This window comes from Labeo rohita, chromosome 23 (assembly GCF_022985175.1).
Source record: "Labeo rohita strain BAU-BD-2019 chromosome 23, IGBB_LRoh.1.0, whole genome shotgun sequence".
NCBI lineage: Eukaryota > Metazoa > Chordata > Actinopteri > Cypriniformes > Cyprinidae > Labeo > Labeo rohita.
Genome location: NC_066891.1, coordinates 28,440,850 through 28,456,665, shown reverse-complemented (window position 1 = coordinate 28,456,665; position 15,816 = coordinate 28,440,850). Strand labels below are relative to the sequence as shown.

Here is a 15,816-nt window from a genome sequence, read left to right as displayed (position 1 = left end):
ATAAAACATTTCTAACATAGCCTCTCTTGGACCGATTTGCCACCTAGTTGATAAATCTGTAAATGAATACATCAGATGCAAAACCCTCTCTAAGAGACACCTCAGTCAAAAATGAGATAATGATACTGAGTGGCTCTTGACACGTCCATCAAATGCTTTTACTTCAAACTCACTAAATCCAAGCCTCAGCCTGATAAAAATGCTTATTTTAAAGAAACACATCAGATGGAGATGGAGAGGCTTTTGCATCTGAGCTCTTCAAATATACTTGACCAGCACTTATGCAGTGTCCATATGTGACCACTAGAGGGCATCTGAATACCTGGAGCTATGAACAATCAACTCTGCTGTTACAGATCTCTAACAACCTAATATAGCTGATTTAAATATGTCTATGGCCATAATTCTAGATTGTTTACTGATTGTTAAGAAGCTGTGTTATATATTATTTTTGCATTATCAATTCCTCATTCAACACCAGCCATATTGGTTTACCACTTCGCAGTCCAGGTTATTGGCTGGTTTCAGTGTTTTAGCCACTTTCCAGTCAAGTATGTGGACATTGTTGTCTGCCATATATATATTATATATAATAATATATTTAATACTGAAGTTGCTTTTCCAGAAAATCTACCCCACCCCATACACACTGTGAGAAAATATAACTTACAACATTTGTGGCTATGTGGGGAAGTACACTGAACAGAAACCGACACACATTATTAATGCAGGGAATTAATTTTACTGTCAAACTATAGATGTTATTTCACATCAACAAATCATGCATTTGACAAACATCCAAGGGAAGTTCAATTAAAAATTATATATAAATTTCCCTCAGAGGCACCGCATACTGTAGGGGAGTTCAAATTCAATTACCGCTCAGATTGATCCTCTGAGCGGGGGGGGGTCTCGTATTACCGTTAGTTTCGTTTTATGTTTGTTTAAATTATTCCTGGAAACCGATGCATAGACATAACCACAGTGAAATTACAGTTTCTTAACATAATTGCTTCAACAAAATGACTTTTAAAGTTACTATCAACTGATATTCAAGTGGAGAACTGTAGAAATTCCAATTGTAGAGTTAATTAAATAATGTGACACATAAGTTCATGAATTGTCTTTAGTGAAAATCCCTGAGATAACGTTAGGGATCCCTGAAAATTACATTAGAATAATATCTATTCATTGTTTGTTGAATTGAATGGAATGTGTGTTGATCACATACTGTAAGAAAATTACAAATTCCTCTGAAACATTCTCCCATTAATCAGTGTCACTTCTAATTATACCATTTTACATGATTGACATAAATTACATTACATATTTAAAGCAATTTAAATACATCAATATAAGTGATTGGACAGTGTTGAATCCTGACTAATTACATTATTCAGGTAATTATATTGAAATTAGTTCACCGCCTGACTTCAGAAGCCAGTGCACACAGTAAATGATTTAGTTGTAAAGCATCCATTTTCTTTCCTGGTTTGGGGACATTTTGTTGAAGGATCCAGTCGTCCAATATTACCAGAAGCTGTACAACAGAAAACAATAAGTAAAATGTATTTAAAACACTGAAAGTGACAATATCAATGTAGCTAAAATCTAGTTATTGTTTCAGTAGTATGGTCATTGGTTAGCTTTGTGGCTCCTATTCCTCATGCAATCCAGAATAGCGCCCTCTACTGTACAGACATGAATTTGCCAAAAATAGACTTTTTTTCATATTTAAAATAGGAGTGTGCCCGAATCCGTCTTAAGTAGTACGAGTATATTTGTAGCAATAGCCAAAAATACATTGTATTGGTCAAAATTAACGATTTTTCTTTTATGCCAAAAATCATTAGGATATTAGGTAAAGATCATGTTCCATTAAGATATTTTGTAAACTTCCTACTGTAAATATATCAAAACTTAATTTTTGATTAGTAATATGCATTGCTAAGAAGTTAATTTGGACAGCTTTAAAGGGGTCATTGGATGCCCATTCTTTAGGGTCTTAATGAAAAGTCTATTTGGTTAAAAATTCTCAGTGGTTGTGTAAAACAACACCCTTTTTACCTTGTCAAAATGAGCTCTGCACAAATCATCCTGTTCTGAGGGATTAAATGCAAATGAGCTCTGCTCGCCCCACCCCTCTCTACTCTGTGGAGTGACGAGCCTGTTTACTTTATCCGCATTTAGCGCGTTTAGCCACGAAACTTGCTAACTAGTACGTTATTAGGAAATGTGATTGCAGAGATTCATAAAAAACCCTTATACTCATTTCTGCTGTAGGTGAAGCTGGATCACGAATGATTTGCGCGAACATAGACGGATATATGTGCCAACACACATTAATGTTCAAACAACATGAAAAAGTGAACTTTGCATCCGATGACTCCTTTGAAAAGAAAGAAAGAAAAAAAAAGAACCCTTATGACCCTTATGTTTTTTGGTCCAGGGTCACAAACATGAGATGGGAGGGAAAAATATATTGCAATGCTTTTTGCAACAGAATCCTGGTTTGCCAATGTGATACTGACAAGATAAATGTATTATAATGGGTTTTACTGCAGATTAGTCTGTAAAAGGACTCTTTCTATTGTGTGTAATGAAGACATGTTTGTACTGGCTGTACCTCAGTGTCTGAAGGACATCCATCCCATTATTATCTTTTTCCTTGATAGAGCACTGAAAGTAAAGAAAGGGTTTAATTAAGGATTGCCAAATATTTTATGTTCTTATTTAATTTTAACAGAGTATTATGTAACAGAGTAACAGAGTATTATAATACTTCATATGGATATGTTTGCCATGTTTTTGATATGACTTGAGCATGTTATTCAGTTCAGGCTGAAATGTAGATGTAGATTCTTACCCATTCCAACACTGCTGCCCACACATGTGACTGAAAGACAGAACATAATACAAATATTGCATTTTTATAGTACTTTCAGTTATTTAATATTACAACAGATATCATGAACTATAGTGGCCCAAACAGTATTTGGACCTTAGAAGAAGTCTGAATGTCACTGTATTGTAGGATAAAATAGCAAAGGAAGTGGCATATGTTTCAGAAACACATAAACAATAATTTCACAAAATGTTTGTTGAGTTGAAATGATTAAACAACATATTCCATAGAAGACAAAAAGTATTGTTTCACTTTCAGGTTCATGTTCATATCTGCTAGCGCACCTGTGTGAAGTTTTGATTTGTTTGGAGATGCCATTTGGTTTGATATTTTATATTAAAAAAGTTGGGCTTTTTCATTACCTGAATACAGCCTGCTGTTACAGAACTGGACCTTGGTTCCGTCTGGATTCAGTGGTGCAACGACCACTGAGTAGACCTGACCGCACACTATCTCTGACACAGTGCATGTGTAGCTGCCAGGCTCTGGGCTGCATGCATGAGTTTTGACGCTACCGGTAACCTCAGCTGTGTATTTGGTGAGGACGCTGCTGGACCTCCAGCGCACAATCAGTGTGTTATTGGTTCCTCTATAGAGGCGGATGCCCGAGGGACAGCACTGACCTTGAGAGACACGAGAATGTTTGATGAAACTTCACACTTGCATGTTGTGATAAGACTGAACAGGTGACATTATTGCCGTACCCTTAATACACGTTAGCTGGCATTAATCACCGGCAAGAATTTGTAAATGTTGCATTAACTACAGTACATTAATGCCTAGATATCTGCTTGGCTGTTGGCTAACATTATTTTCTCCACCCATGTGGCCTAGATGATGTCAGCTGAAAAGAAAAATCATTTCAGAGGCAGAGGATATGTACACTTGTATGCACACTCTTAAAGAAATAAAGGCACAAAAGCTTTCACTGTGGTGGTATCTTTTCAAAAGGTACACCTTTGAACCTAAATGGTGCATATTAATACCTTAAAGGCACATATCAGTACTTAAAGTCTTCATATTAGTTCAGTGACAGCATTTGTACCTTTGGTTCTTTAAGAATTGCATGCAGAAAGACCAGGAACTTTTATTATGAAAAGGCTAAATGTTGATTTTATGTTAGCTACTGAAGTAATGCTGCCTTCACATGCTATTTAAATTATCAAAAATTTGAGTTTCCAAGAGAGAAATTAGACATAAATGGCCCCTAAAGTCATATTTACAACTGGGAAACGTTATTATAATTTTAATATCCACATTTTTGAGTTAGACGGGCAATAAGCTTTAAATATGAGGAGGAGCAAACCATTTCTGTAGTGTTAAGTTTTCTTTGTTGTTCCCACAAAATGTATATTGCCTTCTTTTGCCATTACAGTCATGTATATTTATAAAGAAAGAAAGAGAGATAATAAAGCAATAAGCTTAGAATGTGGCTCAACCAATCAGAATCAAGGACTGGAACTATCCTTTTTATAAATTCTGACATTAATTCTAAATTCGGACCATCAAGCGTGTTTATATGAAAGGTTGGTTGCAATCAAATGGAATGCAACATTTTAGTAAAATTCTGTTGGATACTGGCTTTGTCTGTACATTTTGGCATTAATAAGATTTTACCAAGGAATAGGCAAGAATGAACCTGATGTCTTCCAGTTCTGTTGGACAATATAGCACTTGAATGCAACAAACTTGTAATTATGGAAATGAAGCAGAAAATTTCCAATAGCAAATGAAGGCAGCTTTAAGAATCATTCAAGAAAATTATGGAGGGAGTGGAATTTCTATATTGTTGCTGTCTGACAAAAAACCCTTAGAGTCCGTAATTTTCATCTGCGTTTTTCGTATTTGTCAAAATTCGTCATGCACAGAACCTCAAGGTGTCCAAACACCTTTCAAAATGCTTTCTATGGATGCGAAAATTGAAGCTGATCCAATTTTTTTTTTTTTTTACGACTGACGAAAGTTTCGGAGGCTGTGTTAACATGACTGACACAACGTGAGGTCGTATTTATTTTTTAACATGCAAAATATCAGACGAGAATTTTGGACTCAGTGTGCAATGACCTTCCATGAAGAAGCTTGAACATCCATGGAATTTTTCAAATGCAGAAAAGGTTCTTTATAGTAAGAAAGGTTCTTTAGATTTATGAAATGTTCTTCAGAATGGTTCATTTAAGAACTGTTCACTAAAAGGTTCTTGGGGTAACCAAATGTGACCCTGGACCACAAAACCTTTTAAGTAGTCAAAAATAAATTAACAATTTTTCTGTTATGCCAAAAAACATTAGGATATTAAGTAAAGATCATGTTCCATGAAGATATTTTGTAAATTTCCTACCGTAAATATATCAAAACTTAATTTTTGATTAGTAATATGCATTGCTAAAAACTTCACTTGGACAACAAGCCGATTTTGTCAGTATTTTGATTTTTTTTTTTTTTGCAACCTCAGATTCCAGATTTTCAAATATTGTCCTATCCTAACAAACCATGCATCAATAGAAATCTTATTTCTTATTCTAATATTATTGTTTCGTGGTGTAGGGTCACAAATAGCTCTTGGAGCCTTTATTTTTGAATGTATCCCCACTTTTGAGAATTTTGACTTCTTACATAAAGTTATCAGTTTGCCTTAACAGATGTGTAACGAAGCAATTGTATTTATGGTGCTAAAGGTGACCAATCATGTAATTTTCTATTACTTTTTATATATACTGTATATATATATATATATATATATATATATATATAAAGTGTTTTCATGCTCTTTAACCATGCAATTTTAGACATACTTTTCATTGGACATATTTGTGTTTGTTTTACCACTAATGCATCATGGTCAGTTCTGAGAACGTACTGGCAGAAAATCCATGATAGGTGCACTCCGCCTTGTGTCCGGTGTGACTGATGGCTTCCAGTGAGACAGTGTAGTTAGTGCCACAAGTGATGCATCCCATCACGCACCCTGTTTCCATAGTATGACACTGCGCATGGCCACGTGGTGAAGACAGAGAGGCAATGTAGGTCTGGGCGCCGTTAGCGGGTGACCAGGTCACGTTGGTCATAGCCTGGGTCACCTGGCTCACCGTGAGATTGTCTGGACAACAAGGCGCTGAAAAAAACGAAGCATAATTGTAAACTTTTTAGCTAAAAAAATGTGTAGTTTGTGATTCAAAACACAAGAAACCTAACCTGTTTCCAGGGGAATGGTGTAACTGGGCATGCTCTCTCCAGCTGAGGTTGATGCAGTGGCACTGACTTCATACTCGGAGCCACAAGGCAGGCTGGACACCAGACAGGAAGTGCCGTTTGTGTGACATGCGTGCATGTCGCCCACTAAGCCAATCACACTGACGGTGTAGTTGGCAGCTGTGTTATCAGAAGTCCAGCTAACTAGCACACTAGAACTAGACATGTTAATTTGACTCACACTGGTGATCTCAGGCGTGCATGGAGCTATTCAGAAAAAGAAGAAAAAAAGAGAGTATGTTCAGTACCTGTATGCTGGATGTATGTTCCATGTGCATGCGTGATTATACCTGTTTCATGTGTTTGTGGACTACAGGTGAGGTTGCAGCCGCTTACGTCGTTACATGGTATGACGACTACGCTGTACCTGGTATTGCAAGTGAGGTCAGAAAGGGCGCACATGGGTGCCGTGTCATTACACAGTATCACTTCGTTTGCATCCACAGCACGGGTCTCATACAGATCCGCACCACGCACAGGAGACCACTCGATCAACAGAGTCTCCCATGAAGCTGCAGAAACTGTTGAGTGCTCTGGACAGCAAGGCACTGTGGATAGCAGGTGAAGATATTTTTTTTTTATGTAAAAACATTCTTTTATGGATAGTGAATGCAACTAGTGATACTAGTGGGGAAGGTTGTTTACATGTACAAGCGTGTGAGTGCAACATGATGTCATTAATTTTTTTGCCTGGTTTCTTAGAATAAAAGTGCTGTACATTTTAAATATAAATTGCCTATATGGCCTCTGAGCTAACGCACATGGACAAAACTCCACATAATTTTACAGCATCTTTAAAACTCACAGGTGGTGTGGTTCACAAGTGGTCCTCGGGGACTGGGTCCAGCTTGGTTGTGTGCAAACACACTCATGATGTAAGAGTATCCGCAGTTGCAGTGAAACTGACAGTATAGCTCGGTCGAGTTGCACATCCCCTCAATCCCATCATCACTCTTAATAAAGGTGGTATAGTACTCTGCGTGAGGGACAGAGCCCCACTTCACAGAACAGTTCCCGGGCACCAATTCCTCCACCCAGATGGGCTGTGGGGGACAAGGGACTGACAAACAACAGATTAGGCAGTGATAATATCTTAAATTTTATTCCATTGTTCACACAAAGCTAGCAATTCTTCAGAAGACTTGCAATCCCAGTTAAAAAAAAACAGCATATGTTGGTTAGGTAGGTTTTGATGCTGGGATGCTGGTTTCAGCTGGTTTATGCTGGTTCTTTGCTGGTTTATGCTGGTCCTTAGCTGGTTTAAGATGGTTCTGGACCAGCACAAGACCAGCTAAGGACCAGCATAAACCAGCTAAGAACCAGCAAAAGACTTGCATAAACCAGCTAAAATCAGAATCCCAGCATCAAAACCTACCTAACCAGCATATGCTGTTTTTTTCAACAGTAATATATCTCTTCAAACCTGCATGTAAATTACATTATTTATGAATGGGTTACCTCTTGTGAATGCATGTGAATTGAGTAATAACCTCTTGCCAAATTGCTGAAAATTGAATAGCCATTTTTGATATGCAGTGCTGTCCTGCCTATATGCAAAGTGCAAAAGATGCATGGGGAACCCAGACACCCCTTGCTCCCAAAGATGATTTAATGATTAGGGTTATGCAACTAATAGAATTTTGGTTTCATCTTTGATTTTGGCTTCCAAAGATCATGAAAGCACAATACCGCATTACCATCCTTTCCTTTAAAACAGTGAACTGTTGTTTTTCCTATGTAAATCATTTAAGTCATGTAATTTGACTGTCGTAATACGCATTCTCCTGCTGGACGTGCTTGAAACTAAAGAAAAAGAGTCAAAAGCATATTGAGCTGTGAAAGATGCAGGAGGATTTCTGTGGATGTGAAACATGGACAATAATAAGCTACCTTGGGCTTTTGGGGTGTGTTTAAATGTACAAATACACACAAAAATATGTGTAATGACTGTCGTGAAGAATTTTCACTTAAATGTTAAATCACTTAAAGAGATAGTTCACCCAAAAATGAAAATTATGTCATTAATTACTCATTCCAAACCTGTAAGACCTTTGTTTATCTTCGGAACACAAAATGAGATATCTTTGATGAAATCCGAGAGCTTTCGGGCCCCGCATAGACAGCAATGTAATTGTTCCAGACCCAGCAAAGTAATAAGGACATCGTTAAAATAGTCCATGTGACATCATTGCTTCATCTGTAAATTTATGAAGTAATACTTTCTGTGTGCAAAGACAACAGAAATAATGACTTTATTCAACAATTTCTTATGCAAATATTTGCAAATCATCCTCTCTGTTGAAATCTTCAAAACATTTTTACGAAGACAAAGTTTTATGTACATTGTGCGTCGTCTTCTATGTAGGAACATCAGCTCCTGCGTCAGCACGTCGAAGATTGGTACGTAAGTTAAGAAATTGTTGAATACAATTATTTTTTGTTTTCTTTGAGCACAAAAGTATTCTCATGGCTTGATAATATCACGGTTAAACCACTGATGTCACATGGACTATTTTAATGATGTCCTTACTATCTTTCCGGGTCTTGAATGTGTCAGTTGTGCCACTGTCTATACAGGGTTAGAAAGCTCTGTGATTTCATCATGAGCAAAGGTCTTTCAGGTGTGGAATGACATGAGGGTGAGTAATTAATGACGGAATTTTCATTTTTAGGTAAATTGTCCCTTTAAAGATATGATTACTTTAATTTCTGCATAGTAGGTTATTATTTTAATAAATTATTTCATTTGTACATTTTTGTGTTGTATTTGTCTTATTGTTTGTAATTTTCTTCTTATGTTTTTGTAAATGTATTCTTTTTGACCAAAGTGTCTTCTATGATAGTTTACTGTATTACTGTTTCGACTCTTCCACTGTTCTTGTTGACAGTGAAACTGCACTGGTGAATGCACTGACAGGGGCCCCCTCACAAAGTTTTGCTTAGGCCCCCCCAGGGGCCAGTTGTTCAATAGTAATCTGATTAGATTTTTGCCATTAGATTGGATAAAATCCTGAAAATGGATTTGATCACAAAATACAATCTTGGTTTTGATCTGGATTAAAATCCTCAGTTTATGTTGTTTAAAACATTTTAGTAAGATTGGGATACATTTGTTTCAAAAAAAAAAAAAAGGATTATTCTGATCCAGATTTTTGAACAACTGGCCCCAGAAGTCTAGGACTGTCACTGTTGATATGTACTGTAAAAATTGTCAGTCAGTGTAGTAATGGTTGTCATATAACCACAACAGGTATTGAATGTCCTGTTTTTGGATTAGTTTCAATAAATGGTCTGGGTGGACTGATGAGGGGGCTTTGTGTAGTTAATATTACAGTATGGCTACATCAGGGGTGTTCAAACCTGTTCCTGGAAAGCCACTATGCTGAATATTTTAGCTCCAAACTTAATTAAACACATCTGAACCAGATAATCCAGGTCTTTACTAGAATTTACTAGAAATTTTCAGGCAAGTGTGTTGGAGCTGGTTGGGGCTAAACTATGCAGGACGTTGACCCTCCAGGAGCAGGACCGGACACCCTTGGTCTAGATCAGGAATAGGCAACTTAGGTCAAGACCTCCAGAATTTAGCTCCAACCCTAATCAAACACACCTGAACAAGCTAATCAATGTTTTCAGGATAACAAGAAAGCTAGAGGCAGGTAGGTTTTTACCAGGATTGGAACTAAACTCTGCAGGACAGTATCCCTCCAGGACTGAAGTTGCCCATCACCGATGTAGACCAAGAGTGTCCAGTCCTTCTCCTGGAGGCCCACTAACCTGCAGAGTGCCTCTTTTCCTGATTAAACCAGCTAATCAAGGTCTTTAAGATCATTAGAAACTACCAGGCAGTTGTGTTGGAGTTAAACTCTACAAGAATTAACATAGTTCATCAAACTGAAGAAGAAAGACCAACAGTTAATGACAAACTGTTGAATGTATGAATCGGTTTACTCACATGAAATAATCTGTACTGGGTATGAGGGGACACTGTTTCCAGCCTTGTTGATTGCGATCACTGTGACAGAGTTTGTCTCTCCACAGCTCAGAGGAATCAGGACGCAGGAGTTGCTAGATGAGGAGCAGTTCAGTCCGGTCAAACTCAAGGCGACATACTGCTCTGCACCCTGGGTGGGGTCCCATGACACCACAATACCAGCATCAGGTGTGCTTGTCACCACCAGCTCAATGGACTGAGGAGCGGAAGGAACTGTGGAGACACACAAACAAAGTTTAAAGTGTCAGCTATCACAGATTTTTGTCAGTGAACTTTTCCTAACCTCAGGGGTGTCCGTTCCTGCTCCTGGAGGGACACTGTCCTGCACAGGTTAGCTTCAAGCATAATGAGAATCACCTGAACCAGGTAATCAAGGCCTCTGGGCCTCTACCTTTAGTTTGTGTTAAAACAGGTTGAAGCTAAACTCTGCAACATATCGCCACTCTAAGGAGCAGAACTGGACAGCTTTGCCTAACATGCTGTACTTGGTGTACATGCATTGTTGGCTGCACTTTTATTGACCCCATTCTTTTCTTTAAGTGTTGTTTACAGGTTTGTACCAAGTGTAACAGTTTCTGCCTACTTAAGTATTAAGTAAACTCTACCTTAACTATCTCTATTGTCTTACGTGTGAACTGGCAAATTGTGAAGTCATCTCCGGGAATGTTCTCAGGACTCAAGGCATTTCCTTTAATGCAGTATTTGGTTCCTGCCTCCAGGTCTGTAAAGAGAACCTGAGTTTTTGTAGTGTTGAGGCGAGTTTGGCTGTATGAGCCATCCTTGATGATGCTGAGACTGTAGAGGACAGCGTGATTCACTGGCTCCCACTTTACCAGGATGCTGCTGTTGCTGGGAGAGCTGGTGTTGAACTGAGGAGCAGGAAGGACTGACATCCAACCGAAGAGGGAGAAAAGATAATAGTGAGCGATCAGACAGACATCTGTATTGTGTCCAAAAGTATTGAAGATAGTCTTTTTCTGAAGGCTGAATACCAAACTATGTGATCTAATTCTGAGTTATAGAAATATTTAGTGATATGGATATGAGGGAAAGTTGACTGTTGTTAGATGGTTTTATGTAATCAGAGCAGCACCCTTTCCTTTCCTTTCCTTTCCTTTCCTTTCTTGTCATACATTCTATTCTGTCCTTTTATGTCCTGTCTTTTTATTTCCTGTCCTTTCATGTCATGCCCTGTCTCTTCCTGTCCCATCTTTTCATTTCCTGTCTTGTCATATATATGTTCTATTATCTCCTTTAATGTCCTGACTTTTTCTTTCCTGTCCTTTTATGCCATGTCCTGTCTTTTCCTGTCCCGTCCTGTCTCTTCCTTTCCTTTCCTTTCCTTTCCTTTCCTTTCCTTTCCTTTCCTTTCCTTTCCTTTCCTTGTCATACATGTTCTGTTATTTCCTTTTATGTGCTATCTTTTTCTTTCCTGTCCATTCATGCCATGTCCTGTCTTTTCCTGTCCTTTCATTTTCTATCTCATCATACATTCTATTCTGTCCTTTTATGTATTGTCCTGTCTTGTCCCCTCCTGTCCTGTCGTGTCCTGTCCCATCCTATCTATCTCCTTTCCTTTCAAGAATGTTCTGTCTTTTCCTGTTCTTTCCTTTCCTTTCCTTTTAAGAATGTTCTGTCTTTTCCCGTCCTTTCCTTTTCTGTCCTGTCTTGTTCTATTCTTTCCTTTTATGTCCCGTCTTTTTCTTTCCTGTCCTTTCATGTCATGCCCCATCTTTCCTGTCCCATCCTTTCCTTTCCTTTCCTTTCCTTTCCTTTCCTTTCCTTTCCTTTCCTTTTCTTTCCTTTCCTTTCCTTTCTTGTTATACCCCTCCATTCCCTGTCGTGTCCTGCTCTGGCAAGTCCTGTCTATCCTCTCCCATCCTTTCTGTTTCCATCCATTTCCTTTAGGTCTCTTTCATCACCTTTAGTCCATCCGTTCCCTTCCCTCTCCAGTCTTGTCCATTTCTTATTCTGTCTTGTCCTTTGCTTGGAATGTCCAGTCTGTCCCTCTCCTGTTCCTTCTTATCCCTTCTCTTCCACAGTTTCTTTTGGAAACTGGATTTATTCCACTGAACCCTGGGCACTGGTTCTACTCTTACCACTTCCTGGTGTGTCATAACTAGAACAGTTCTCAGATGACTTAAGTTGTTTCAAGAAAACACCCCATTGTTCTGTTTTGGATTATATGCATGACGTAATTCTGTAGATATTCGTAAGTGATAGGATTTCGCATTGAGGCTATTCTGTGAATTAATGTCCCTTCCCTTATTATTTCCTGGGTGACCGTCTCAGGTGGAAAACGTGCTACCTGAACAATGACACAAAACTGCTGAGGGCCCTGAGGTGAAGACACAGAATAAATTTTCTGTGCTCAGTCCCTTGAGGAGGGCAGCCCTTTTGTCATAGTTCAACTTCTCATATTTTGCCCACAGAGCAAACCCGGATATTGTTACTTAGGGAGACATGCGTGAGAAACTTATTTCATTGAAAATGTGAACACAAGCTACGCATGCTGCTAAAAATCAAGCCCATGAGATCAGCCATGCAGCTTATCCTGATCTTTCTCAATGAGAGGATAAGGTTACTGCACTGGGCGAGGGTTAGAGAATAGCCAACTCTGTCCCTTCATGAATGGATCATTTCTCTGGCCTCTGGGTCAAAGAGGGTGGAGAGAGAGTAGAAGAATATACCTGTCTTAGCCTCCACGGAGATGGAAGGCTGGCTTCTGCCTGCGCTGTTGACGGACATGACACTGAGAGTGTAGTCTGTGTATGGCTGGAGGTTGGTGACAGTCCCCGGAGAGCTGGGTACTGAGATCTCTGAGAAAAAAGATCCATCACTTGTCTCAGCACGCAGGATGTAGGAAATGGCACCGGAGACCGCGGTGAATTCCACAGTGATGCTCTGGCTTTCTTTAGAGGAGGCCATCACAATGGTGGGCACATCAGGAGCTGAACATAAGATGAGAAATTTGACGGTTCCATTAGGGTTACACATCATCAATTTACTGCAGTTAACACTGGGAGCCTAACTGATTCAAAAATGTCAAACTAGATGCTAAGCCTGAAATAGGATTTAAAAGGTCAGGGATTCTATGTGGAAAACCTGGAATTTAAAAATGTTCATTTCCAGGCATAGAGATCCTGAAAACACTTTCTAAATTGCATCACTACTCTTTATCAAAGCCATTGGTAGTTTTCAGTACATACCAGTAGATCCATCCATAGTAGCATCTGTCAGCATGTTCATGTGACTGTCCAGGGCTTCAACACGAAAGGTGTATGCAGTGTTAGGATTCAGGGAATTAACGGAGCCCATAATAGTGTTCTGTCCAAAGCTGGCAAAGACTACAGGCACTTGAGAGTTTCGGAGAGAAGCGGTTACTCTGTAGGACAATGCGCCCTCATATTTGCTCCAGCGCAACACTGCGCTCTTTGATGTCACCGTAAAAATACTCACGGTAATTGTGCTGCCTGAAAAAGACAAGAAACTTAGCTTAGCATTCATTAATGCTGGATAAATATAATACAAGTCATAATCAGTGTATTTATGAATTTGAATTTAAACAGATACTGTGAATCTGATCCATATGAGCAGTACCTGATGCCTGTAAATAAAACAAGTCACAAAGACTTTTATTAGATTGTAAACACTCATATAAGCATAATTTGGACATTTAGATTTTTTATTTCTTTTTTTTGTAATCCCGTGTTTTTCATAACTGCATAACATTTAAAATATTAAGTATTATGACAGAATCATAGAAAATGTTTATTTTATATGTATTATTTATTATTATTATTATTATTTGCATGTTACAGAGTATTTAATTTCTGCATAAAGGCAAATTAAAAGTGAATAAATAAAATGTGATAACTCTACCTGTGAGACTATTCCAAGCAAAAGCACCAGCCCCTTGATTCCTCCAAGGCCTGCCATCTGTTTTCTCTGTTTGGATCCTGATTTCTCTTTTTTAATCTTAACTCTGCACTGTCTTCTGTTTCTTGTGTTTTGGCTGACTATACATGGAGCTTTTTAAAGGCATCTCAGATGCTTTAACCTAACCCTGCCTCCTCATTACAGCTGGCCAATAAGAGCTGGGGATGAGAATGAGCTAGCAAATCAGAAGTGAAGTGGAGACACGCATGTAAACAGGTGTAACAGAAAACTTGGGAAATAAGTCTAATTCTGTATAGCCTTTCTAATGTAAATAATGCCATTTATACACATTTGTGTAGTTAGTTAAGTACTCACTGGGGTAAAGAAGATTTATTCTAAAGTGTTAAACAGGTATGCTGTCCCTACAATGTGTTTAATAAAATAAAATAAAATAAAATAAAATATTGTTACATTTTTACTGTTTATTGAAGTGTTCCATTATGACAACTTATCCCATATATGAGCTGCTAATGTGTGTTTGGACCATTCTGACAAGTAATGCCCCACTAATTTGCAGCAGTTGAAATAAACTTCAAATATGTCTACTAGAATGTTTAGATGCTTGTATTTTGTAGGGTGAAAACAATTTGTCCACTGTTAAAAATGAAAAGTATAAGCTATTTGAATTTGAGAGATTTCATGTTTTACTATCTGTTACCTTTGATATGTTCGAGGTGTGGGATGTAACTGTATATATATATATATGTGTGTGTGTTGAGTGTGTGTGTGTGTGTGTGTGTGTATATATATATACACTACCGTTCAAAAGTTTGGGGTCAGTACGTTTTTATTTTTTTATTTTTTTTTTTTTTAAGAAATTAATACTTTTATTCACCAAGGATGTATTAAGTTAATAATTAAAAGTTTATTAAAAGTTAATAATAAATAATTTACATTGTTATAAAATATTTATATTTTGAATAAACATTGTACTTTTTAAACTTGTTATTCATGAAAGAATCCTGAAAAGAAAAAAAAAAAAATCACAGGTTCCAAAAAATATTTGGCAGCACAACTGTTCATATTATCCAACATTGATCATTCTAATAATAAATCCGCATATTAGAATGATTTCTGAAGGATCATGTGACACTTAAGACTGGAGTAACAGCTGATAAAAATTCAGCTTTTCATCACAGGAATAAATTCTATTTTAAAGTATGTTAAAATAAAAAACATTATTTTATATTGTAAAAACATTTTGCAGTATTACTGTTTTTTTTTCTATATTTTTAATCTTATTTTTAAAAAAGACTATTACAAGTCTTACTGACCCCAAACTTTTGAACGGTAGTGTATATATATATATATATATATATATATATATATATATATATATATACGTGTGTGTGTGTGTGTGTGTATATATATATATATATATATATATATATAATTAAAGTGTTTATATTGTAAATATGGAATTTATTAAACATGTACAATTTAAAAATTTATGTCCCCCAACATACAATGTTTGTTTTGTTACATCAGTGAATATCGCCCCTTTAAAAGCAGAATTATGTCAGTTTTCTTTTTGTGTGTGAAGGTCATTGCAGATGATGGTTGTTCTGAGGAGTGTATGGTGTTATTCTTATTAATTTTCAGAACTTTTGCTAAATTTCTGACTATGCGTCACACTTGATTGGAGTCTATAAAGTGTTATGTTGACAATTTGCAGATTTAACATATTTGAATCCATATTTTCATAAATATAGTTGTACCATTGTTTTTT

At 37.3% G+C, this 15,816-nt stretch overlaps 1 protein-coding gene across 1 annotated transcript; it reads right to left on the bottom strand.

The window, feature by feature from the left end:
* Positions 1 to 797: 797 nt before the first annotated feature.
* Positions 798 to 13,737, bottom strand: LOC127154402 (fibronectin type III domain-containing protein 7). The gene is made up of 13 exons (XM_051095896.1): positions 13,722 to 13,737; positions 13,358 to 13,621; positions 12,839 to 13,099; positions 10,777 to 11,034; positions 10,110 to 10,361; positions 6,960 to 7,214; positions 6,445 to 6,702; positions 6,098 to 6,361; positions 5,763 to 6,017; positions 3,268 to 3,528; positions 2,867 to 2,896; positions 2,627 to 2,679; positions 798 to 1,540 (listed from the first exon to the last, which is right to left on the bottom strand). Exons 1-12 carry the CDS (start codon positions 13,735 to 13,737, stop codon positions 2,657 to 2,659), a joined length of 2,397 nt encoding a protein of 798 aa, XP_050951853.1. The 3' UTR covers positions 798 to 1,540; positions 2,627 to 2,656.
* Between the last annotated feature and the right edge of the window lie 2,079 nt (positions 13,738 to 15,816).

Excerpts from the sequence above, each read along its gene's own strand:
- LOC127154402 (XM_051095896.1), bottom strand. Across the intron at positions 10,362-10,776 it reads CACAATTTGCCAGTTCACAC|TTCCTTCCGCTCCTCAGTCC; the intron begins GTAAGACAATAG and ends GTGTCTCCACAG. Across the intron at positions 2,897-3,267 it reads TAACAGCAGGCTGTATTCAG|TCACATGTGTGGGCAGCAGT; the intron begins GTAATGAAAAAG and ends TCTGTCTTTCAG.